This window comes from Schistocerca americana, chromosome 6, assembly GCF_021461395.2.
Source record: "Schistocerca americana isolate TAMUIC-IGC-003095 chromosome 6, iqSchAmer2.1, whole genome shotgun sequence".
Lineage (NCBI taxonomy): Eukaryota > Metazoa > Arthropoda > Insecta > Orthoptera > Acrididae > Schistocerca > Schistocerca americana.
Window position 1 is genome coordinate 54,681,254 of NC_060124.1, and position 27,563 is coordinate 54,708,816.

At 43.9% G+C, this 27,563-nt stretch overlaps 1 protein-coding gene across 1 annotated transcript in view; it reads right to left on the reverse strand.

The window, feature by feature from the left end:
* The window catches only part of LOC124619953 (orexin receptor type 2-like), a 120,631-nt gene that overhangs the window by 19,554 nt on the left and 73,514 nt on the right, over nucleotides 1-27,563 (reverse strand). Inside the window, exon 5 of the mRNA XM_047146615.1 lies at nucleotides 8,143-8,255. Within this exon, the coding sequence (XP_047002571.1) occupies nucleotides 8,143-8,255 (113 nt within the window). The remainder of the gene's footprint in view (nucleotides 1-8,142; nucleotides 8,256-27,563) is intronic.

A 27,563-nucleotide genomic window follows, 5' to 3' on the forward strand; every position in this document is an offset into this window, starting at 1 on the left:
GGTAATGTTGATGTTCCGTGATGATGATGATGATAATGATGGTGACGGTGACGGTGATGGTGATGAATATGATGATGCTGATGTTGAGGGAAGGGAAAGGGTGAAAACTGCTGCCAGCACATAGCCTACTCCTGCGAATAGCGCCAGGAGGGCTTTCCTTCAAGTTCAGAGTCCCCGTACGACGGACGGATCTCCATCAACGGTATTACATGCCCTCACTTCATGCGACAGTGCGAAGAGATTTGGTATTTAAACCAGGGCATTGAAGCAAAGTCTAGGCGATCTTCTAGGCGCTCAGTCCGGAACCGCGCTGCTGCTACTGTCGCCGGTTCGAATCCTGCCTCGGGCATGGATGTGTGTGATGTCCTTAGGTTAGTTGGGTTTAAGTAGTTCTAAGTTCTAGGGGACTGATGACCACAGATGTTACGTACCATGGTGCTCAGAGCCATTTGAACCATCTAGGCGATCAGGAATTTTGTGCCACCAATCCCCCTCCCACGCCAGCCGGATTCTGGCAGTGAAAACTTTTTCACCATCAGGATTTGAACAGACTTAGCCATAGGTCAAGCGCCACCGCACAAGCGTGCATTAGTGACCTATCTTTTTTTAAAAAAATGGGTGTCATTAATTAATTATCTGAATGAGAACGAGAAGTAACTCAAGATTAGGACAGAAAATAGCTAAGAATAAGCAGATAGTCGATATGGGGAAAATTATCTGGTAATGATGTCTGTTCTTTCGGATGTGAATGTTCGAATAAACAGACGTAATTGATTTGATCAGCAGCTGTATTCAGTACGTGATGAACAAAATCTCAGACATTTAGCTGCAGTGAACACTGAGCGAGCTCAATGGCACAGATGAAAGTTTGAACCAGACCGAGAGCTGAACCCAGAATTCCCGCTTTATGCTAGGGGTCACCACAGGCTTGTCAAGGATCAAAATCCGAGGCCTGACCACGATGCCTCCCACTTCTCGTCCCTGAACCGCTTTCCTCCATTCTCAATTTCTGTTGGCGGAGGGGGGGACAGGGGGAGGGGTGGCACAAAGCAGATTAAACAAAATATCTTTATTCGTCCAAGCATAAATATAGAAATATAATGTAAAGTGTGTCCTTTCAGAGAAACTCGTAGGAGGCATGCTAAAATCGTCATTACCAAGGCTTTGGAAAGAGGAACACTGAAATTAAGCTTAGAGGTGTGAGGTCATAGACAAAGATTGAAGAAAGGCCGGGTGCACGGTAAAACTTTCAGGCATCCTCGTCCTCAGCAGATGGGGTCTGGGGCTGATGAAGCAGAGGTCAACTTGTAAGGCCTGGCCACGGTGTTCCAGAGAAGCTCACGAAAGGAAGGTGGAAGCCAAGGGAGAGGGGACAGTAGAATTCGTGGAATAACCGCCTTGGTCTGGGACTGTGAATAAAAGAAAAGGGAGCATGTCCATGCTCTGTCCCCATTGTAGAATACGAGATAGAAATGTACTGCAGGGAGTCTCACACATGGAAAAAGGGGGGGGGGGGAGGGAGAGAAGCAGGACTATCGTTCACTTGTGGCACCATTCAGCTGAGCGGGTGTGACGTGAAGATTGCACGAAGGTCATTGGCGAAGATGGAGGGGTGGTGCTCGATTTCGTTGAGGGTAGATTGTAAATACTGCCATAACTAAAGATGTGACTGATCGCCATAAGTATAAAAATAAGTGATCGTCCATCCCTTGACCCATACAATCGCATGATGTTTGGTGGTGTGCAAACGATTACCCTCAGGATAGACAAAAGAACATGGGTCAATGGAATCTGTTAGCAAGCATCGAACTGTCGACCAAATGACCAGACATCACTGATGGCAGCATAACTCAGGTGGTAGGCATCGTCGTGACATGTTACCAGGTTGCCAGGATGTTCGAGGTTGGTGGGCGTGACGGCAAACCGTGGGTCACCGCCCGAATGGACGTTTTAGTTCTACGCTGTGGTGGGATATGCAGTGAAGTAGTGGGGTGTACAAATCTTTCCTTCAAGGAAGGCTCCATAAGTGAGTGTGAGCGTAACTAATATCAACAATGTAATCAGAAATGTGTTCCAAATAGTGCACGATGTAGCCTACGGTCAACAGTGGGAAATGGCTGTGGGAAGAAGAACGTCCAAGAATCTGCGCGTAAGGGAGGAGCCCCATTTCCACTGCTTGTGCATGGTGACATGTATAAAGATGTCACTCAGAGTCGCACACTGACAAGATCGAGGCCCCCTGATTGCGTGGGGAGGGAGAGTGTTCCGTAACGGACCTTGAGGACCATACCAGTCACAGGGAAGCATCCCAACACAGCCTGAACGCTGGGTTCATATTTGTTGGTAGTATGTGGACCATCTCGGACATCACATGTTCATTGAGATAGACAACACGCCGTAGAGGATCGAGTCGCCAGAGGAGATTTTGTCACACTGCCATGCAGATAAGTTCGGTGAACATGCCGAAAATTGATGGCAACGGAGTGGCGCATAGTGGAGGCGAAAATGATTCCAAGGTATAGTAGGTTATGTACCACAGCAGTGGCAATATGTTGTGTGAGAGGCGATGTCCAATGAGCACTGCTGAGGATTTAGCCACATTCATGGTACTGTCCAGTGCAGTTCCGTATGTTAATATCAATCTGGGTACCATGTGTGTCCCAGTCTGCCAGCAGACTAAGACAAGGAGGTCAGCTGCAACCTCATGACAAGTAAAAGTGTGCTGTCCCAAAGTGAGACAAGGAAAGTGGGCGGTCGGGGACCTGAAGAGTGGGTCCAGGGTTATGATGTAGAGTAGAGTCGTAAGTGGGCAACGTTGCCTTATGAAGTGACGTATTGTCATTGGTCCCGTCATATGGCCATTGATCTGAATCAGGTTTTCGACACTGCCTTACAGGCGCCGGATGATAGCAATAACGTTGGGCATAAAACCATTTCAGCCCCTTACGGAGAATAGAAAAAGATGCCAGACATTGTTGAATGTGCTATTAATATCAGTGATAATCATAACGGCGCGAAGTCTGCACGCCACTGCCAGTGCCATTACATAGCGACACTCCCCTGTGGCCGCTTCGATATTAACAGAGCCATCCGAAGTTGTGGTTCAGGGGATAGAATGCAACGGAATATATTGCACCACCAACGCGTCGCCAGGAGGCATGCAAAAATTTTACAGTCTACGTTAAGCAGAGTTAGGAGGGGGGGGGGGGGGGCGTGTATCGTGGTATAATCACTCCCATTGTAAGTTTGTGGACGGGTATCACAATTCCCATGACAAAGGCCGGCGGTGCAGCGTTGCCCACCGTCAACAATTCACGAAACATTGTCCTTCACCATGACGCAATTATTACAAGCAAGGTGCAATGAAATTGTATCAGAAATCTGTTAACGCCAGGTGACTTGTTCAAAGTTTCTTGTTGACTGCATCGTGGACCTCGTCGCACGCGACCAGCTCCGTTAACGAGGCCTCATTGCTGGCGAGGGCGCTTGTGACATGTGGTAACACTTGCTCGTCAGTACGTGTGTTGTTAGGTTCCTCCTGGTACATTGTTAGGAAGCGTTCTACAAAGGTATTGGAGATTTTGGTTTGGCAGTGACATACTTGGTGGGACAGGCTCCGCCGAATCGTAATGTCTGATCCTCACCACCGCCCATTGCAGCGTATAGCGTGTCAACGTCATGACTTGTGTCTTCATCCTGCTGTGTGGCCTCTGGGTTTCAGATGCAGGCGGCTGGGCGTCCAGATTATGGAGGACGGCATAGAAATAGTTGGCAGTCCTTGCTGTACTGAATGAAGGTACGTCGAATGACACGTTTGGCACATTCCAGCCACCAAGTCAAGGTTGTGCAGTATTTAAGCAAACAGCGTTTACAGGTGGCCCATGTATCAGTAACTCTTTGAAGACATTTGGGAGCATGGAGGTGGGAGGTGCTTATCTTTCACAGTGCACGATTGCGCCGGAGCACTTGTTGCAGGCGGAAAATAGTGTAAATGTAGTCAGTCATATGAGGGGAGGCCAAGGCACGAAATTCTGCTGCTCGGAGTGCAGATGCGAGTTCCTGAGAGATGTAAATCTTGTCACATAGGATCGCAAAATAATCCGTCTGGAAAGGATGCCCACGCACGTGGTACTGAAGTGTCACGGAGAAAAAGATCCTGGACGACAAGGTGCAGTTCTTGACGGGTGCGGCAGTGGAGCATTTGATCGTTAGGGAACAGGACACATTTAAAATCACCGTCAAGCAAGTAATGGTCACAGCACCCAAGAAATAAAGGTGTGATTGCTTCTGAGGAGAAGTGTGTTGTGCTGTCTGCTGGTGTAGTTTGACGGAGCATAAATGTTGACAATATGCATCCCCATAACTGTGATCGCAATGTTTCTGTGACACCCCCTACTGGATGGAGGGGAAAGTGCTATAGCCCAAGGTGTCCTCTAGTAGTGCGGTCTCGACGCCCGATGCCCATATCATCTCATGCAGCAGTTGAATTTTCGCATGGGAGATAATGTTGTTTTGGTTGTTTGGTGTTGCTATTTGGTACATCTGGAGTCCAGCACCACAGTGGAGGGGAACTCAATCATCGGAGGGTGAAGAGGGGCAAGGCAGTGGCGACCGGTGCCGTATGCCACTGACAGCATCGACATGGGCGTGACTAGGTCTCTGCGGTAACTCTGTCCCTAGCATGTGGCTCAGATAATTATCAACGTCGTCAGTCCATGCCGTCGAGGTCGCTGTCGTCGTGATATTCTTATGTTCGCTCTCATCCAGTGGACCGGGGAGCATCTTGGCAGCAGTCGTAATGGTGGAGTCCATCTGTTCAGGTGCTGGCGGAGTATGTATCGGTGCAGCCAGATCCGGCATCGTGTTGTCATTCTTGTCGTTGTGCTGGTTCTCCAAGGCTTATGGAGGCTAAGGGGAAGGTGAGCTGCCTCGTTCCGAGACTGTACTACGCCTCCTCTTGCACCGTATAGGTGAATGCTGTTTGCATGTCCGTTTCTCTCTGTCGGAAAATGGGAGGAAGTCACAGCGGTCTACAAGTAGGGCCGTCGCGTGGACGATAAGTTACGCGACGCTCATATCATCGCCTGGGAGTGGATCGGCAGTCATCGTTGTTGGTAGTGGCTCCAGAGTCGCATATGGTTGTGAGCATGGTACGTCAACCCCGCTCTTATCTGTGGCATCTCGAAGGGACACTGGTATGTAGTCCGACTGAAACTGCCGGTAGGAGGAGAAGAGAGCGCCGATGCGTAGGTGTGCGGTAAAACCGCCGTTGGAGTCTGAGGCGCTATGGGAGCAGCCGGAAATTGGGTGATGCGCCGCTGATGACACATCTGATGTGGCCTTATTTTCCGCACCCAGAATAGGTTTTGGATTGGCCGTCGTATATAACGACTAAATGGTATCCGCTGATTTGTAAATTAGATGGCACGAAGCTACGGAAATGGATGGTGATCTACCGTACACCGTTAGAAAGGGTACTTTTGAATTACGCCCAGCGTTCAGCAATCTGGTCATGTATATTGCCACAGGGGCGAAAAGTCGCAATGTCTTCCTCTGGCTGCTCGAATGGCAGTTCGAAAACTCAAATGGTGCGCATGCCCAAGCCTGCCTGCTCTACAGTGTCTGCACCGATATTACCGTTGGCGTGGCAGAAGCGTAGTGGTTGGTGTCAGGAGCATTCGTTCATACGCGGCGTCAGTGACAACTTTGACGTACACAGTACTGCTTACGATTGACAGACTGGTGCCCAAAATGTCGGAAGCTTGGATCTTAACTGAATCGCATTGGAAGCGTTCCACTTCCAAAGCAAATGGTCGGGTGTAATCATTTCAGAAGGTGAATCGTAATGTGGATTTTCGAAAACGGTTGGCCATGGTTCTAGTACACATAAGCGACACGCAAGTGATGGTTACTGAAAATAAACAATAGATAGCGCGCGCCCTACAGGGGCAGAAAAACATAGCACGTTCGCACTGCACGGCTATGAAAGCCAGACTGGGGTCATGAAGGCGGGCTGACGGAGGTAGGTATCTCTTGTCATGTGTTGCCTTGTGTGACGTCACGTTACGTGTCATCAGAGAACAGCCCAATGAACCGAAGCGAATGTACATAAGTTGCACTGAGTGATCGAGAAAGATGGTACATTTCAGACTGGCAGAGCATACGTATTCCGAGTGCGCCGACATGTTCCTCATCTATCGTGAAAGAAGACCAAATGCTGGACCAGTATGAAGCCGATATTACGAACTATTTCCTTGTTGCGCCCATCCACCAAATTCCATTTTCGCATGATTGGAAGAACGGCTTCGAGAAACCGTCAACTTCAAGGCTCATAGGGCGACGGTGTTCGTGGCCGGGTCGCTGCACTATTGACGTGGAAGAAGAAGCCCTCCAACTTGTCTAGCAATAGCTGTCGATGAGTACCCGTAACATCCACGGACGTATCCCAGAGGCGAGTTCTCCACAAACAGGAACTTCACAGATACCATCTCCAGAGGGTGCACACACTTGGTCTAGCTGTTTCAGCGTCATGTCCCGATTACTGTGTGTGATTCTCACGCCATTACGTGGATGTTCCAGGCTTCCCTCCGATCATTATTTTCACAGATGAAGCACAGTTCACAAACGAAGGGTCTGCTCAACTGTCGTAACAGCCACATTTCAGATGAGGGAAACCCTAATGCTATACGACCCCATGGATTTCAGTATCGTTTCGGTATTAATATATGGGCTGATATTATCCATGATCATCTGACTGGTCCGTGCACACTACTACCCTGTCTAACGGGCACAGCTACCTGCCCTTCCTGCAATACGCATTAGTGCAGCATTTCCAGCATGTATCACTGTATATCCGTCAATGCTGTTCCAGCATGACGGTGCACCGGCCCATTTTTCATGCGACATCCGTCAGAATCAGCACCAAACATTCGCAGACAATATAAAATGCATGACACATAATTTCTGACTTTATTTATATTTTATTCCAACCGGTTTCGATCGTAAATCATGTTCGCGGTCGTAGAACAATTAATTCAGAGACACGTGGATATGTCGCAGTGTGGGGTTGTTTGGGGGAGGAGACCAGACAGCGAGGTCATCGGTCTCATCGGATTAGGGAAGGACGGGAAAGGAAGTCGGCCGTGCCCTTTCAAAGAAACCATACCGGCATTTACCTGGAGCGATTTAGGGAAATCACGGAAAATCTGAATCAGGATGGTCGGACGCGGGATTGAACCATTATCCTCTCGAATGCGAGTCCACACTGCGTTGGGTCAGTCTGTTGTATGCGGTGGAAGAAGTAAAACGAGTAATACAGTGGCATCATGCAGGTGTACAACATTCAGTAGCTTCTAACAGTGTTCAAAATTTACGCGTGTTCGTGGAACTCAAATTCTGAACTGTCTTGTGGTGTTGAAAACTTAATGGTTCAAATGGCTCTGAGCACTATGGGACTGAATATCTGAGGTCATCAGACTGATGCGCCTAGAACCGCTCGGCCATTCCGGCCGGCCGTTGAAAACTTAATTCTAGCGTAGTGAGTATAATGAATGTTTGGTTATTTCATGGAACACCACGAGTGAAAAGAACAAGAAAGGTTATTTTCGAGATGTATTGCACATGGATCTCGAAGGATGTACTGTGGATAAAAATGGGTAGCAAAACAATCCCTTGTTGCCATCATAACAGTTATGAACGTGTGAAATATTAACTGTAATTAATATAACAATTAATTTATATAATTGTAGGCAAACTGTTTTAAGGATATTTACTTTCCACCAGTCATATCTTGCCTGCAGTTTAATCAAGTTCCAGAAAACGGGCGATTCGACCAATGTGGGGACAGTCCACCGGTGCAATCGCAGGCCATGAACTTACATACAACGTTGAATGTTTTATTATTACACAGTTGCAACCTAATTTAATACCGCACTTACACTTTTCTTTCATTTCCGTCATTGTTAATACGATTCACTTCCTGAAGACTGAACTAATTTCGATTAATCAGACAGGGGTTGTTTCGGGAAATGATTTCCTGAGTTCTATTTCTGCTTTATTGTATCCTGAAATTGTTGCGCAATTACAATAAAAGTTTAGACGTTCTGTTTTAATCTAGCGTACTTCAGATGGTGGACAACTCACCGCTCATGAAGTTGTAGATGACAGGGTTGACTGCAGAATTGGCGTAGCACAGCCAGTGTGATAGCATCGAGATGGCGCTCGTGGTGTCATTCTGCGGGATGTCGACGGTGTACCTGTGGCAAAGGCAAGAAAAATGCTTACACGGTAAGGTTTGGTTCCACTTGCACCAAAACTGCTGTGTCCTAATGATTGATGATGTGCCAAAAGCAGCAAGGGGATCAATTACACTATTCGAATTTGAAATTCAATTTACATCTGTTTATTCACATGGCTTCTACAGTGTTCTGTCTGTGACGGTCCCCAAGGACTTATTGGACCACATTAGACTCATGCAATGTGAGGCTCTACTGGAATAGAAATAGTAATATGCATATTCATACACAGCTGTGGATTGAAGTCTACAATTCGGTTTATTTCACATGTGGCATCCACTGACGCGCTATGGCTAGCAACAGAATACGGGGTGGTTACAATTAAACTTTCGATACTTGACCCAATATAGACCGAAAAACTATTTACTGTACAGGTAACCAACTTTACAGGAATGATGTTCAGGCTATGCCCTGCAATGTTTGCATCGTTAGTAGCGTTAGTGTCATGACTCACCACGGCCTATACTGATATGGTGAATACGGTTATATACTGGGTGATCAAAAAGTCAGTATAAATTTGAAAACTTAATAAACCACGGAATAATGTAGATAGAGAGGTAAAAATTGACACACACGCTTGGAAAGACATGAGGTTTTATTAAAACAAAAAAAACAAAGTTCACAAAATGTCTGACAGATTGCGCTGGACAGTAAAAACGTCAGTGACTGCGCATGGCAATCGTGTATAAAAGGAGCTGTAATGAGAGAGAGAATCAGATGTGCCAGCAGTCGCAGCATGATGACGTTCCCTGAAAAGGCGCTTTTAGTGAGGCTGTATCGTCAGAATGGGGAAATCTCTTGCGCGCGTCGCTTGGTGATGATCGTGTGCTCAACCGCCACTTTCGTCGTGCTTGGCCTCCCAGGTCCCCAGACCTCAGTCCGTGCGATTATTGGCTTTGGGGTTACCTGAAGTCGCAAGTGTATCGTGATCGACCGACATCTCTAGGGATGCTGAAAGACAACATCCGACGCCAATGCCTCACCATAACTCCGGACATGCTTTACAGAGCTGTTCACAACATTATTCCTCGACTACAGCTATAACTGAGGAATGATGGTGGACATATTGAGCATTACTTTGTTATGCTAATTATTGCTATTCTGATCAGATGAAGCGCCTTCTGTACAACATTTTTTGAACTTTTGTATTTTTTTAGTTCTAATAAAACCCCATGTCATTCCAAGCATGTGTGTCAATTTGTACCTCTCTATCTACATTATTCCGTGATTTAATCATTTTTCAAATTTATACTGAATTTTTGATCACCCGGTAAGTAGTGGGACATTTACTTCTACATCTATAAAGATACTCCGCAAGCCACTGTACGGTGCGTGGTCGGGGGTACCTTATACCACTACTTGTCATTTCCTGTCCTGTTCCACTCGCAAATCGAGCGAGGGAAAAACGACTGTCTGTATGCCTCCATATGTGCCCTAGTTTCTTATCTTCGTGCTCCTTACGCGCAGTGTATGTTGGTGGCAGTAGAGTCCTTCAGCAGTCAGCTTCAAATGGCGGTTCTCTAAATTTTGTCAGTAGTGTTTCTCGAAAAGAATGTCGCCTCCTCCCCAGGGATTCCCGTTTGAGTTCCCGAAGCATCTCCATAACACTCGAGTGTTCTTCGCCCTACCGGTACGCAGTTCCCACTTTCTCTGATCATACGTGTGTTTGTGTGTGTGTGTGTGTGTGTGTGTGTGTGTGTGTGTTTACTGTACAGTTTGAAGACTGAGTGCAATAGTCCACAACACATCCACCAGAGGGTGCTCAAAACTGTCCTCCAAAAAATCTCCCCAGGAGAGAGTGGCAGCAGATGTGAGGATACTGACTGACCAGCTTAGAACCAGTCTTAACTCCTAACCTGGCCCCCTCCCGCCCCCTCTCTGTCCCCACCTCCCACATGTAGGCATACCGATTTTCTAACCTGTTCTACCCTGTAGCTGATGGTATGTAAAGGGATTCTGGTGACTCTTTTTATAAATACCTAAGGCTTGATTACTCAAGCACTCTCCTCCACTTGCTGCACCGCTATGCGATCGCAGCAACTGTGACATCAAAAATGATAGGACATGGTCCATTCACTTAATGTGGTCAATATTTCTGGCCATCTCTAAGAACGTGAGCCATATGCACGATCTGGCAACACTGTAGGATGCAGAGGTGTATGGAGAAAGTTCTATCAGTCTTCTCAAGCTGTCAAGCTGTTCTGGAGACTTATCGGCTCGTGATCTGGAGGTACGCTTCATGTTTTACTAACAATCATTTTCTTATTTGGAGTTCCCTTTTTTAGCTCGCAGTAACGATTTGGATTTTGCATGCCTGAAACTTATGCACGTAGTTGTGATAAAATACAGCCTCAAATGGAAAAAAGGTATAACATTTCCGACATATTGTCCGCTTTGGGCTTAGCAGAGGTGTGAATGTAGCAGAGGTTGCTCTGGACCTTTGTACTGTGTGTGTGGATAATGCTTTTGGACAAAACACGTCTGGAAAAGGTGTTTTGCTTCGAAAAAGATTGTTCAGGCGTAAGTGTTGTCACACATTCGGGAAGCCCTGAAGTATGTGAAACAAGTATGACCATTTAAGTGTCGTGCGACATTTGCATTCAACAAACAAGGTTCAGAAGTTGGGAGCAATTCTACTGTATGCACTATTAAAAAAAACAATAACCAAAAGGGTGATTATTAATGCATTTTTGTTTGATCGTAAGCAGGTGGCTCGTTGAGAATTACAACGCAATATCGTATTGTTATGGCACAGAATAGTAAGGGGTTGAAAATCAGAAAATACTGTTAAAACTCATTCACGTTACTACAAGCGAAGTGCGGTCACGCCAGAGGCACAGACAGAACCAGGAAATAAGCGGTACGTCGCAAGTGGGTCAGGCCTTAGCACATTACAGCACCTTGCCGAAGAGAGAGAGGACTAGCTCAGGAGAAAATAGCATGGGACAGAAAACCAACGGAAACGTGACATGCATATTCGTTAGCTCTTAGGAGATGTCGAAAGAAACTGTACCTATTTCATAAGAACCAGTATCCGAGAACCTATACAGCAGTTACAAGCCTGTTAAGCGAATATAGCAGAATAAGAACACATGCGGTCTTTACAAGCCGAGCATCGTGTCATAGCCTCACTTTAACTCCTTTAAAATACTCGAGCTCTCCAGCTCTCAGTGAGTTCATCACTGGGATCAATGGCGTTCACAATAATAGCACTCAGTTCCATTATTACGACACTGTAGCGAATCTATGTACTAAGTACTCTAGAACAGTCTATAACCAAGACAGATATACCTGACTAGACGGTCTTCGCCTGATTGACTTCATATTGGTAGCCGCATACCACTGCTGATGGAGAAATTGTCTTTCGACAACGCCACATTGCCGAGTGCTGGCAACACCTGACTTCAGGGAGGAAACTGGCTGCTGCACCATGTGGGGTCCAAGTTCCGGGTCAAAATGGCGCTTTTGGGTGCCGAAACGTAGCTGGCCAGTAGGAGGGAGATCGACTGACCACACGGCCTGACAACATCTCATCGCGGATGGGTCATGAAGGGTCATTATAGAATTCGAGTAGGATCCAGCATACTCCTGCAGCTAGTACGAGACATTCGTGCCAGACCACAGTCGCGCCGGCAGCGTACTGTTTCGCGAGGTCACTCACTCTTTGTCTGGGGCTGTGGACGAGGAGCTGACTCGGCAGCCGTCAGCGATAATCCAACACGCAGCTACAGGCCGATGTGTAACAAGACACCTGTAAAAATGGTTAATAAATAAAATAATTGAACTTTCATAATGTCTTACTAGAGTCAGTCTCATTCCACAGGTCTCTCCATCTGCTATCCTGACTTCATGCAGAGATATCTCCGTTTCGACCCTCTGTAAACTGTTGTCAAAAGTGTGCACTTCGACGCCGTCATCGGAGGATTTGGCATCGGAGGAGTCCGACTCCAGCGCCTGGAATTCGGACGCAGTGACCTGTCTCTAAAGCGTCCATATTAAGCAGCAGGAACCGCAATGTGTTGAGCCCAAAAAACATTTTTCTTTCTTTGTGAAACGGCAGAATTTTGGCGAATTGATGGACGTGCTACGTCACAAGTATTTTTTGTATAATCAGCTGAGCCTGTTGATTTATCAGACTTCAGAGGCAATTGTAAAGAAATGTATTTGGTACCTGTGACATGTGCTGTTTGTAATTTAGCTGGTTATAGTGAACCGTTCACTAAGTTTGCACTGGTAACTTGTTCTACTTGTAAACGTTATGGTCATGCAGCACAGGACTGTACTGAGTGTCACTAGACGATAATCAGGCAAAAGAAGTAACTGAGTCTCGTTTCGTACAGTGTAAGTGTATTTTTCCTCTCTGGTATGGGTTGGCACAGATGTTTTTGTATAGAAATAAGATAATGGTAAATTGCACAAATACGCTTGGCACAAAGTGAGTTACTACTATGGATAATATAGCCGCTTTCACAGAACAAGTGTTATCATGGTTAGAAGGAAATGCTGAACAGAAGTTATGAGGAATTGGTATCACAGTTACAATCTTCACGGGTCACGCGAGATTCACAGTCCTGGTTCGAGTGCAATTAACTCGCTAGTAGCTCAAATGGTTCAAATGGCTCTGAGCACTATGAGACTTAACATCAGAAGTCATCAGTCCCCTAGAACTTAGAACTACTTAAACCTAACTAACCTAAGGACAGCACAGACATCCATGCCCGAGGCAGGATTCGAACCTGCGACCGTAGAGATCGCGCGGTTTCAGACTGAGGCGCCTAGAACCGCTCGGCCACACCGGCCGGCAACTCACTAGTAGCAATGCCCCATGTTTCACGTATTCTTCAATAGCTAATCTCATCAAGCCCTTGTCCGGCAAAACAGCAGGGGACGTGGCATTGGCTACACCCAAAATCTGTAATTGGTCACATGAAATTGCTCTGCGGATGCCCAATCACGCCTTACGGGTGAAGTCAAGACATACGTGATGTACCGTGGGATACTGAGGAAGGAAAGTACGTTTGAGATGTTAACGAAATGTTTGCGTCAGAGATACCGTAAGGAAAATAGTACGCGATGTTTTAGGAAAAAGTTGGGTGGGTTGACATAGAATCAGTAATTTTATTGTAATCATCACAAGTAGATCATAGTAACAACTGTAGGATCAGAATGGTATGGGCGGTCAGAGAATGTGGTGGTAGTACGCGGTCCATCTATTTTGAATGTCATTAGTGACGGTGCACTTACTCTAACGCTGCCTACCTAAGTGAAGATGGTGGGTTGCTTCTTATGGCCAACTCTGAGTAAGCTCTACCTACACTACTGGCCATTACAATTGCTACAACAAGAAGAAATGCAGATGATAAACAGGTATTCATTGGACAAATGTGTTATACTACAATTGACATGTGATTACATTTTCACGCATTTTTGGTGCATAGATCCTGAGAAATCAGTACCCAGAACAACCACCTCTGGCCTTGATACGCCTGGGCATTGAGTCAAACAGAGCTTGGATGGCGTGTACAGGTACAGCTGCCCATGCAGCTTCAGCACGATACCACAGTTCATCAAGAGTAGTGACTGACGTGTCGTGACGAGCCAGTTGCTCGGCCACCATTGACCAGACGTTTTCAATTACTGAGAGATCTGGAGGATGTACTGGCCAGGGCAGCAGTCGAACATTTTCTGTATCCAGAAAGACCCGTACAGGACCTGCAAAATGCGGTGGTGCATTATCCTGCTGAAATGTAGGGTTTCGCATGGATCGAATGAAGAGTAGGGCCACGGGTCGTAACGCATCTGAAATGTAACGTCCACTGTTTAAAGTGATGTCAATGCGTACAAGAGGTGACCGACACGTGTAACCAATGGCACCCCATACCATCACGCCGGGTAATAGGCTACGCCAGTATGGCGATGACGTATACAGGCCTCTATGAGCATTCACCGCGATGTCGCCAAACACGGATGCGACCATCGTGATGCTGTAAACAGAACGTGGATTCATTCAAAAAAATGACGTTTTGCCATTCGTGCACCCAGGTGCGTCGTTTAGTACACCATCGCAGGTGCACCTGTCTGTGTTGCAACGTCAAGGGTAACCACAGCCATGGTCTCAGAGCTGATAGTCCATGCTGCTGCAAACGTCGTCGAACTGTTCGTGCAGATGGTTGTTGTCTTGCAAACGTCCCCATCTGTTGACTCAGGGATCGAGACGTGGCTGCACGATCCGTTACAGCCATGCGGATAAGATGCCTGTCATCTCGACTGCTAGTGATACGAGACCGTTGGGATCCAGCACGGCGTTCCGTATTACCATCCTGAATTCCATATTCTGCTGATAGTCATTGGATGTCGACCAACGTGAGCAGCAGTGTCACGATACGATAAACCGTAATCGCGATAGGCTACAATCCGACTTTTATCAAAGTCGGAAACGTGATGGTACGCATTTCTCCTCCTTACACGAGGCATCACAACGTTTCACCGGGCAACGCCGGTCAACTGCTGTTCGTATATGAGAAATCGGTTGGAAACTTTCCTCATGTCAACACGTTGTAGGTGTCGCCACCGGCGCCAACCTTGCGTGAATGCTCTGAAAAGCTAATCATTTGCATATCACAGCATCTTCTTCCTGTCGGCTACATTTCGCGTCTGTCGCACGTCATTTTCGTGGTGTAGCAATTTTAATGGCCAGTAGGGTATATCATCCTGCTCTGCAAGTTACCACACACTGTGCATTCATGTGTGACGAAGAACATCTGCCCTGATATGTCGCTTCCTGCTATTCTCAAGAAGAAGCAATTAATAAAAGCACAATCTGCTAACAAGCAACTGGAATGACAGCCACTTCACAGGTTCTGTTTGTTACCTTTAGTTACGTTATCAGCTTGCTGTAATGTTGCTTCTGCTGTTCTAAAATATACTGACCATTATTAACGTGTTATACCCTCGGTCACATGTATCGAATATTTTTAGCGCCATTACAAAACAATGACTAGGAAACGGATGCCGTTACAGCCCCATTACTCAGACTGCAAAACAAATGTTGACATATCATTTCTGTTTTCTTAGAAAACAGCTGCATATAAAATCCCATCCGAGAAATATTTGGCCACCCATTAAGGGTCAACGGACTTCCAGGACTAGTACTAAATTATACTAATCAGTTCACTAAATATTTACTTGTAATTTTGACTAACTTTTCTGAACAATTTGTGCACAATACGTAACATAGGTTGGAAACTAAGTTTTGGACTGAAAGGAGGTTATTTAAATGGAAAGTTACAATGTCTATCGTAAGTTACTTTGTGGGAAACCTGCTTCTTGGTTCATTAATTTCTGCCACACTTACTAAGTTTAGGAACCAGGGTTCCGTGAAATAATTACGTCCAAATTGGCGTCACGTTAACTACTGCAACGGCGTAATGTTAAATACAGTTGCTCCAGAGTACCAAAAAACAAAGTCTGGGAAATCTAAATCGTAAGTGAACATCTGACATATGAAAAACGGATCAAATGATACCGCAGTACGATAACTCCTGCAGAACTATGAGGGTCGTTCAATAAGTAATGTCCCGCATTTTTTTTAAAGCCATTAATATGCATAGACAAACGTCCTTGTTGGTGCTTCACATTTGATGTTTGTTATGCGCACCGGTGAAGTTTTGAACCGTTCTGGTAGATGGCAGGGCCGTAATACAGCGTCAAAAGGGCGTCTTCATACGACTCACGTTACAAGCAGCGTGCTCCTATTGAATTCTTGTGTGCAGAGAAAGAAACCGTGGTCAGCATCCACAAACGTTTGTGTGCAGTACATGGCGGTTAATAGGAGTACAGTTGAGCGATGGGTAAAGAAAGTTACAGCCTCAGTAAATGCAAAAACAGAGCTCCAAGATCAGCCATGTTCGGGACGTCCTGTCACAGCCACTGCTCCAGACATGCTGAGTCGTCCACCTTACAGTCCAGACCTGACACTCTCGGCCTTACATCTCTTCGGGACACTTAAAGATTCTCTACTGAGAACGCACTTTGAAGATGACGGGAGTGTCAGTCATGCAGTGACCACATGACTACGCCTACAGGACAAGAGCTTTTTCCAGCAGGAAATACATGCTCTTCCACAATGTTAGCGTACAGCCATAGAACGTGGTGGAGACCACCTGCAAAAATAGGACATGGACAAGATATGTTGATGTATTTTGTCACCAAATTCTGCGTTGGTAACAGCTCAGTAAGTAATGCCCCACATTTTTTTTCTCAGATTATATTTGTTGTTAAGAGCCAGAATTTTGTGACAAAATACATCTACATATCTTGTCCAAGACCTATTTTTCCACGTAGTCTCCATCATGTGAGCTCTTTAGATTCAGTAAACTTAAGACAGAAGAATACAAATGATTGTGACTATATATGATTTGTGTTGTTTAGTTTGCAGTCGGAGCATCTGACAATTACTACTGACGCCCTGTACGTCCTAAACTCAATACGGAAAATCAATAAGCCTCATTGATACACACATTGGGTACTTCGGCGCTCGGCCACCTCGTCATTGAGGCACGATCTGTAGTCACTTCCTACACCGCTCAAGGCTGGTATTCTTCCTGCTAGAAGTATAACTTAACCTCGCCCGCAACATAGTATACTTTCGGCAAGCCGATGACCTACGAGTTACTTCCTGGTCGACACAGAATTAGCCTAGAAAATTAACTTGTATATTCGTATTATTTCCATTAAATAATCTGACTGATTTTTACATAAGGTGTGAAATAACGTTATAATTTTATGGTATTGAATCTAGGAAAGTTATTCAACGTGGAAATTGCAGTTAACCTCGTCTTTTCCGTTGCGAGATTGTCTGTCCGCCAGCACTGGAACAATAAGGGAGAACATCGGTCAGCTTTTAGCAGTGGCGAGACGAGGAAGTCGGCAGCGTTCCGCCAGTGGGTCCGCGCGCGAGTAGTTTGTGTTTACTTCCTCCTCGCCTACGGGTTACTTTGGTTTTACGTTCAGCACTCCACCGCACAATGTTACAGGCAGTTCATGATTACGATCAGTTGTCACCTGTCTACGTCCGACCACGTGCTTACAAAGTAGAGCAGTACATTCGAGACCAACTCAGACTACATACATGGCTCATTGCGGGCATATATTTCACCGTCACGGCTCGTATCTCTTATGTAAGATGTTATCTGCAGCCGCGTGCACTGTCGTGGTCAATAAGTATTCCAACGTCACTAAGTTCAAAAAAGGAAGGAAGATTAGATTTAGCGTCCCGTCGACATCTAGGTCGTTAGAGAATTCCCTAAGTTCCACCAACAGTTATATTGGTCACGTCACGGTGGACCACGCAGGACACTGCGAGCGTTTGAACTTCGTTTTGAGGTGCCGGAAGATGTTGTTATGGCAGCTTTTTGACTATATGGCAATGTGATCATCCATATGGCAGAAAAACTGCATACTTTTGAAACAACGTCTACAAGTCTACTACGGAGTACGTCAGGTGAAAATCGATCGCTCAAACCATGTTTCGTTTTACCTGAACATAAGTGGATGTCGTGGCATCATTATGTACAATGCCCAACGTCGAAAGTGCTCCGACTGGGAACTAGGAGACCATGTTAGGCATGTCTTCAGTGTCGTCTTACGAGCTCTCCACTACAGTATGTTGTCGTTCCTACGGAGACCACTATTCTGTCCCTATATTATGTCAAGCCTCCCACACCGTCTTCGGTGAGTGGCGAAAGGAGCGATGTGCCAAAGTAAACATAAGGTGCAGGAAAGCAGGACACCACGACGTCAGAGATTTCGACAACTCCGATGACTCTCTTGTGTCCACAAACCGCCTGCCGCCTGTGTGTGTATCTCAAGAGAAGATGGACGTCGACGCTAGGGTTGTACCAACATCGGCCATCCTGACGGATAACGAGGTATCGGCGGAACGTCCACTGCACACCACTAAGGACGACAAATGGCTCAAATGGCTCTGAGCACTATGGGACTTAACTTCTGAGGTCATCAGTCCCCTAGAACTTAGAACTACTTAAACCTAACTAACCTAAGGACATCATCACACACATCCATGCCCGAGGCAGGATTCGAACCTGCGACCGTAGCAGTCTCGCGGTTCCGGACTGCGCGCCTAGAACCGCTAGACCACCGCGGCCGGCAAGGACGACAATGCCTGAAAACAACCGTCACCTTGCGCCACAAGAAACGGCGACGGGTTCCTTCAGACGTCTGGCCTGGAAGAGGGCGACGATGATGATTGTGATTTGGAAGACACAAGAATGATGGTTCTAGACAACTGATTCCTCACCTCAGTCATGCTAGTGGTATCGCTTCACTACTCTCTCAGAAACGTGCGTCATGTGGCGAAAACGGTGATCCTACAGCGCCGACCAATAACACGACAACCCACGCCAACTAATGACACAGTTCACGATGTGGACATGTTGAAAGATTATTCTGTCTCCGAAAATCTCTGACGAACAGAAGGGAGTGCTACACTAGCAATAGTAAAGACTAGAAAGCTGACGGTCTTCTTGCCATGGACCGCTGCAACCACCTGTTGATATAATACCCAAATTGTTACAACATTCAGCCACACCTTTGCCTCTGATGGACATATTTGCTTTCTAATCTAGCTCTGCTTGGTCGATGTACATGGACTGTATACCTCCTCGTCTGTAAATAAAACTTGGTCCCAGTACGAAAGCAGTTTCCTTCTGCATCCCTGTGCGAACATTATTATGGCAGCCTGAAGTTGCTCTTTCAACATATCGTTAATCAGTAATTTATTCCATATCTTCCTTTCTCGTTGAGGTGACGATGAATGGTCAACCTGCTCACACTGGAGGATGTTCAAATGGTTCAAATGGCTCTGAGCACTATGGGACTCAACTTCTGAGGTCATTAGTCCCCTAGAACTTAGAACTAGTTAAACCTAACTAACCTAAGGACATCACACACATCCATGCCCGAGGAAGGATTCGAACCTGCGACCGTAGCGGTCTCGCGGTTCCATACTGCAGCGCCTAGAACCGCACGGCCACTTCGGCCGGCTGGAGGATGTCCCTAATTTCTGTGCTAGTCTGGAAATATCCTTCATCACGGCAGTGGTGGTGGCCTTCTTCCATTCTCTGTGCCCAAAACTGCGTCGTATGTTTGTTGTATCTCAGGGAGATGGCGCTGATACAGTATACATATTCATAAAGCGCTAGATTGCGATCTTTATCAGTTTCTGACATTTCACACGTAAGAGCTTCTGACAAGGTAGCAGGAAACGAAATGCGATACAAGATGGAGAGCACTTCCTTCACCTCAGCAGCCAAATTCATTCCCGATTACGTGCTTTGAAAAAAGATTTAATAAATTAGTTCCTTGTGAGTACTGTGCAGAGGATCGTGAAAATGTAATTTATTTTTAAAAATCATACGTAGTAATAATAATGACACCACTTTCAGAGATTAAACGTAAAATTTAGATTCACGTTATGATTCAGGTTAGTTTCTCGGGCTACTGTACTATAATCAACTGTGTTACGTCACATATTACACAATAGAAATCTGTAATAGCACTTCATAAGTAATCGAGTTTTTGCGAGTTACTCTTATTGTGTATCAACAGAACTGCTCAGCTGCTGATGTATGATTTTATGGTGAGGGGTCCCGCCTTGGAAAGGAATTGGCATTAAGAGATATGCACTCCTGTGTTAAAAAAATTACAATAAGCAGTATAGTGGATTAGGTGAAGTGGTGAGTTAGTGATTTCTTGTTATCGGGTTCTACAAATTTTAATTCCTTGTAAGCAAGAATTGTTAGTTTGGGAGAATAATGTCAATTGTAACATTCAAAGTACTTGTAGTATTGTAAACATTTGTGTATATGACTTCAATTGCTCCTTGGAATAAGGCAAGGACAAATAGTCTCCCCTGGACTCCCTGTTATAAATACTCCTCCGTTTGAGGCGGAACACATCTTTCGTTTGTTAATAGTTTTGTGGTTTCAGCAGTAACGTACCCTTATATGTTACATTCGATGTCAACTAATGATTTGCACAGTTATAGGAACACAATCTGTGTTACCTCTTAGGGAAACTACAACGCAATGTTATCAAACGTAAAGATCGAGCTGGTCCAGACTGCGCAGACTTTATTTTTAAACCTTTTCCTACCTGGACAAAAAGCTTTTCTTATTCGGTAAATTTGTGAACGTTGCTGCTCAAGATGTTTTAATATTAAATTCCTTCATATACCACAGTGCTAAAAGAAATACTTTCAACAGCACTGAATAGAAATTTGCGAAGCGATTACTGGCAGAAGCGATTGCAAGCAGAAGTAAAACGCACAATGTAGCTGACAGTACGAGCCAGTTTAGGTCAGGAACACACTGAACTGGAAGCCATGTCACTATTAAACTCTGCACTTAGTATGCATTGCTTACACTCGAAATTACTGTTGCAAGATAGTTACAGAGTCAGCTCGTATTTTCCGGCTAAAAAGAGCATTGGTACTCAGGCTTCACTACGTAAGTTTACTGAAACTCGTGCTCCACAGAGGTATAGTTTCTTATTGGCGACTATGCGTAAGGCCTCTGAGTCGGATGTGAGTTTTGCGAATTTGAAATATTTTTCTGCATCATTGAAGTGGATACTATAGTTAGCGTAATTCCACAAAAATGTGAACTTGGTCCACATAGTATGAATTTATTGCAAGGGAAAGTAGTTGATATGCAGCAGTATTTTCTTCCTTGTAATGCGTGAAGCAGATGCCGTCGATTAATTCAACTGGAGAGAAGGATCGTGACATTCAACAAAAGACAATAACATCCTCTGGCTTTGAAATTGGCGTTTACTGCCATTTTTAGCATTTCACAAGCTCCGTTGCTAAACCCAAGCGAATGAAGTAATGCAACGCAATTTCAGCGTTTTATTCATTTCTGAAAGATACAACATCCTTCAATAATGAATACGGCCCAACGGACGCCCTATACCCTTGATTGCGCTGTTTCATCATTCATTTGTTATTGTTAAAATAATTGCAACTCATAAAGTGGCCGAGTCAATTATCTACAGAATTGTTCATTGGATGATGTTCTTTTTTTTTTTACCCTCGTGAAACCCTAAGTAAACAACAATGTCTCGATTCGCTTCATACAAATTTTGGTAAACAAATTCTTTCTAACAAGACTGTTTACAACTGGTTCGCAGAATTTCGTAGCGTTCTTGCTTCCGTCAGCGATGAATTTCCTGAAATTTCCAGAATGAAATTTTCACTCTGCATCGGAGTGCGCTAATATGAAACTTTCTGGCAGATTGAAACTGTGTGCCAGACCGAGACAAGAACTCGGAAGTTTGGAAGGTAGGGGACGAGGTACCGGCGGAAGTAAAGCTGTGAGGACAGTGCGTGAGTCGTGCTTGGGCACCTCAAACGATAGAGCACTTGCCCGTGAAAGGCAAAGGGGCCGAGTTCGGGTCTCGGTCCGGCACACAGCACACAGTTTTAACCTGCCAGGACGTTTAAATTTCCTGAAGGTCCATCAAAATCGATTGATGTTCCTAAAACCATTGATGATGGAAAGGGATCGGTACGTTACTCACCTCGAAATAGAGACAGCGTTATGCAATCGAAGACAGCAGTGCATTCGCTATTGTTTGAAAACTTATTAAGGATTCATGTCTATTTAAGCAAGACCCGAAAAGAACTCCTATCAGTTCTTGGTTAAATGTTTGAGAGGAGCGAAAATGAGATGCGCTAGAAATTTCGCAGTGGATTTTTGTCTCAACTTTCTTAGCTAGAAAGTAATCGGGATAATTAAGAAAAGCTTAGTAACGGGTTTGAGAGAAAATAAATATATGTCAAGAACAGGTGCTTTTAGCTGTGAAAACGAAATTTCAAAAATTCATCTCCAAGACCAGCTATTTTGCGCATAAAATGTTACAGTGGAGTGATATTTAACTGTCAGAAATGGCTTTGTTTGAATCTAGTACTAAATTCAGCACATTTGCAGAACAGAATACTCCGTGAAAGCAAATGAGGTGTCAAAACGGTCATTCTTTCTGAAGAAAATCTGAGAATAGAGGTAAATACATCCCGCAAATGTTTTGTGAAATGCTTTCTCTAAAGGTATGAAATTCTATAGATTAACAAACATTTGAAACGCCTTTGAATCATGAGGTGGTGATTTAGAATTTAAAGCTCAATATTAGAATTTTAAAAAAGTCTAGAGGATATTTGTGGATTATGTAGACCGTGGAGTCAGGTGTTGTGTGGTCTTGACATTTTTCCATCATCTACACCCAAAGTTGCAAAATGTACCAATAATTTTACAAACTAAAAAATTTTGCAATAGAGAATTTTTCAGATATCAAGATACAGAATGCACGTTCTCAGTCAGCGCACCATTTTATTCACAGGATTTCGAGCACCATTCAAAATCGCATCGCTATTTCTCTAATCAGTTCGATTTCTTGCTTTCAATCTTATCATTTCATAGAAGATTTGAAGATTTGTGTGTTTGTAAGGAAATGCTCAAAAGGTGACCTATGTACTGGAACCCTGTATACAGCACAGCAACAAGAGATGAAATTTGGATGTATTTGTGAGAGCATTAAACTGAACAGTAGTCAAATGTCTAGTTGTGGGGTAGAGAAGACGAAAGGTCGACTTCGGTTTGTTGGGAAAATTGTAGGGAGGTAAGGTTCATCTGTAAGAGAGACCGCGTATAGAGCACTAGGGCGACCCATGTTTGAATACGACTGTTAGGGATCCCCACCAGATGGGATTAAAGGAAGACGAGGAAGACGTCGAAGCTGTTCAGAATTGGCCTGATAGATTTCTTAGAGGTACCTTCGATCAACATGCAAGTCTTACAAAGATGCTTCTTCAACTCAAATGGGAACGCCTGGAGAGTAAACGACGACCTTTTCGAGAAACTGACAAACTCCAGAGCACCGGCATTTGAAGTTTACTGCGAACGATTCTACTGAAGCGACCTCAGATGTTAAGTCCCATAGTTCTTAGAGCTATTTGAATCATTTTTTAATTCTACGGAAATCAACATACATTTGACGTGAGGACCACAAAATCAAGATAAGAGAAATTAGAGCACGTGAGGAGCTATTTAGATAGTCGATTTTCCGAGCTCTATTTGCGAGTGGAAAAGGAAACGGGCAGTAGTGGCACAACTTACCCTCCGCCATGCACTACACGGTGGTTTACAGAGTGTGTATGTAGATAAAGATGTAGATGAACCGAAACAATGAAAATAGTTGGTCAGCTAAGCACTTCCAAGAAAGCGATTGTTTATTTAGTTACACTAGACATGATGCGATTGTTGCTGAAGAGAATCTAAGAAAAATTAATAGAGAGTGGTATTCAACAGTTTCTTGGCTATAAGTCAAAGCAGAATCATGAAACGCTACAGAAAACATCGCATCATACATCATGATGACAAAACCGGCTGTTACGCAGCACGTCAAGCTATTATTTCAAAACTTTGACATCAGCCGTATTTTAGTGAGACATGGAAATCTGTGCCGAAACTTGACTCGAACCCGGTTTTTTTGATTATCTATTGCGGTTGCCTTAACCACCTCGGCTATCCATGTAAGCTCCGAGAAACGATCCCGACCCCCATATCCCACACAATGACTACGTCTCTCAATGCTCACAACATTACTTTCCCGCAGTAGGGAGAACGAGACTACGAGGTCTTCGTTTTGCCCTTCTACGCTTGTAATAGTAATTTTTATTTTGCAAGATCTGTTCCTTCAGCCATGCGTGCGTGTCTGAAGTAACATACAATGTGAAATAAAAATTTATTATTTTGAAACACGTATGTATTCATTACCAGAGATGGCGAGGCATGACAGAATCTCTGACCAGAGAGTTATTTATCGTTGCTAGTCTGCGCTTGACCGCGCGTGTGTTCAGTTGCGAGTTGCACTCTGTCTGCAGTTGTAATCAGTCGGCAGTAGCGTGTGGCGAGTCGGCCGAGGGAGTAGACCGTTGGATAGTTGTACTCAGTCAGTGCTAGTGTGTAGCGAGTCGGCGTGCGTCGGCGCTGTGCTCTGCCCACGAGTCTGATCAGGAATGTGGTGGACGATATGTATATTATTGTAGAAGGTAATGAAGCAGCATTGCGCTCAGCTAAAACGTATGTTGATTGTAATTAATTTGTTCAAAAACGATGCCCCAATAATAACTTTTTATAAAGTAACTCATTTAAAGAAAAAGATCCATTTCAAGCTAAGTAATATTTCCTACGCATTCCGTCCAAGAATCAAAATTAAATATAAGCCAGCATTGCACGAAGCTATGCCGAAAAATAAGAGCAGGTATAGATGCAGTTTTACTGAGGTAAGAATTTATCAGGCTTAATTATTTCACAGGGCCGAAGGTCAGCGCTGCTGCCCTTATAAAATTTATCAGGTTTAATTATTTCTCTTCAGATGTTACATTCAGTTCATGCTTCATTATTTAATTAACTTTTATTGTGGGTTTTATGAGCAATGTTCATTCGTTAATGTGTGTGGAGTGTTTACATTTGGGCCATTATTATTCTTTAATTTTGCAAGAAGGTTACGCTTGGCTCATTTTTATTATTCACTTTTGTGGGACTTTCAAATTTTTCTGAGGGAAGGTTACTCTTGGCGACCCTGCCAGGATCGTATTTCTTTGAGAATCTTCTGATAAGTAGTCGCATATCTGCTCTTATTTACTTAAATATGATTAGCATTTGGCGCAACGCTTTTACTAATTTTGTCACTTTCTTTCACAGATCATTGGCAATTCGTTGCTCTTTGTTGTATTAGTGTTTGTTGCATTTTGTATTGTCTTTGTTTCATTATTGAATATTTGTGATTTGTGTTAAAATGCCGCGAAAAACTGTTAATAGTACATCGCGAGGTATAATGAGTGAAATATCCGACTTAAACAACTTGACCGATAGTACTTGCGACACACAGTGTAATGATGACAATCCTCCATTTACGGACAATCAGTGTGTACCGACCACTAATGTTGATTTTGATCCTAGTGATGAACAGACTAACTCAATTGTGTCCTCTGTTAATTTGACGACAATTGATGACGCGGGGCGTTCTGTTGCAATGAGCGCTGCCCAGCTTAACACAACCGGTTTGCAAGATTTACATGACAAACAGATAGATTTTTTTTAATGAGAATGAACAGTGTACTCAAAGTACGACAGATTTATGTGATTCCGGTGTAGTAACTAACAGTACGCATCTGATTGGGAAACCTTTTCGAGAATCACAGAATGACGAAATGGTTACACAAAAAGTGATAATTGCAGGTACACCATTACACAGTACAAAGAATACAGCGGCTAATATTAGCATGGATCAGGTTATGGCATTATTGGTGCAACTTAGTGAAAATTTCACACAAAAACTTAATGAAAAACAAGACGACCTTAAAGAAGATTTTAAACAACAACTTAATAAAAATTCCAAACAACAGAATGAAAGACAAGACGGCAATCACAAACAACTTGGTGAAAATCTCAAACAACAACTTAATGAAAATAACGAAAATCTCAAACAACAGCTTAATGAAAAATTAGACAACAATTCCAGACAGTTAAATGAAAAAATAGACAACAATTCTAGACAGCTTAGTGAACAGATAAGAGCCGTTGCCGCGCAGTGTCATGATACTAAAGAACAATTACGTGAGGAAATAGAGGTTTGTGCTAGGAAAAGTAGCGAAGAAATTAGATCTGTTGCTCAAGAATTAAGGGATATGCAAACAGCTACAACAGAAACACTTAGAGACGAAATTAGTGCAGTCGGTAAACAATGCTCTGAAAAAGCAACACAGTTACGCGACGAGTTTAAATTAATGACAGCAGAACTTTCGCGCACACTGGATGCAAAAGTAGACGAGAAATTCGAACAACAGAACAGTCAAATTGACGAACGTTTTAATCAACACCTACAAAACAGTGATACGCGTTTCCGTAAATTTATACAGGAACAGAATAAAGTAAATCGACAAGTCATGGAAACAATTACTGCACAGAGACAGGAAGACAAACGTAAATTGCTTGCGAAAGCAAAAACATACGTAGACAACAATATTGCTACAGTATCGAACAAAATTAATACCATCTAACAGTTTAACACCGAGCTGCGTGATGAAATTTCCGATCTTAAATCAAAAACAGATACACACACAGTAGATTTTCAAACAGTGACCGACAGACTCGAACAATTAAAACTAACACAGGATTCCAATGTTATCAAAGCTGATGTTAAAAAATTGAGCGAAGCTACACGTAAAATACAAAAACAAATTAATGTTTCTGACACTAAAAACGATGATCAGGTAAAAATACTGACTGAAAAATATGATGAATTGTCCAGTCGTATTGATGTTATCGAAAGTAATAATGACAGCAAATCAGACGATACTTCACCGATTTTGTTTAACCAAACACCTGAATTCCAAAATCTACAACAGACAATCAGTGAGATAGATTCGTCTAATAATACATTACGTAGAAAGTTGTCAACCTTACAGCAAGAGGTAACAGAGATAAAAAATATTTCAGTTAATAACACGTCACAGCATACGGCGAATTCCGAACATTTCTCACACTCACACAGCCAGTATAATTTAGGTAATCTACAAAGAGTACGTGAATTAGATTCCAAACAGTCACAGACAAACAGATTCTCATACAATCCTGAACCTGTTGCGTCATACAGAAACGATAATTTTGAGTACAAACATTTTCTATCAGTGAGAAAATTTAAAGTATTTAAAAATGACAGAACACAGATTCACCCACTAGACTGGATACAACAATTTAACTTTCCTTTTCCTCCGACTTGGCCTGTAATGCACAAACTTGAATTTATATGCAGTTTTTTGGAAGGCGAAGCGGCAACTGGTATGAGACCGATCGCGAGACAATGCTACTCGGTAGAAGAAATTCAGAATGCTTTTCTGTCAGCGTATTGGTTGAAGACAACACAGTGCGGAATTAAGGATCAACTAATTAGTTTACCGAATTATGAGAACTCAAATTTTCCCAGTGTCACTCAATTTTTTGAGCATATGGTCCAACAAAGCCAGTACCTAAGTGAACCATATAGTGAATCTGCACTCATTCAATTATGTATTTCTAAATTGCCACGATCATTAAGAGTGTCACTTTTAATGGGTCAGCAAAAAGAAAATATCTCGGCATTCAGAGATCTGTTACAGCTTTTGGAAGTACAGTAATCGGATTATTCCTT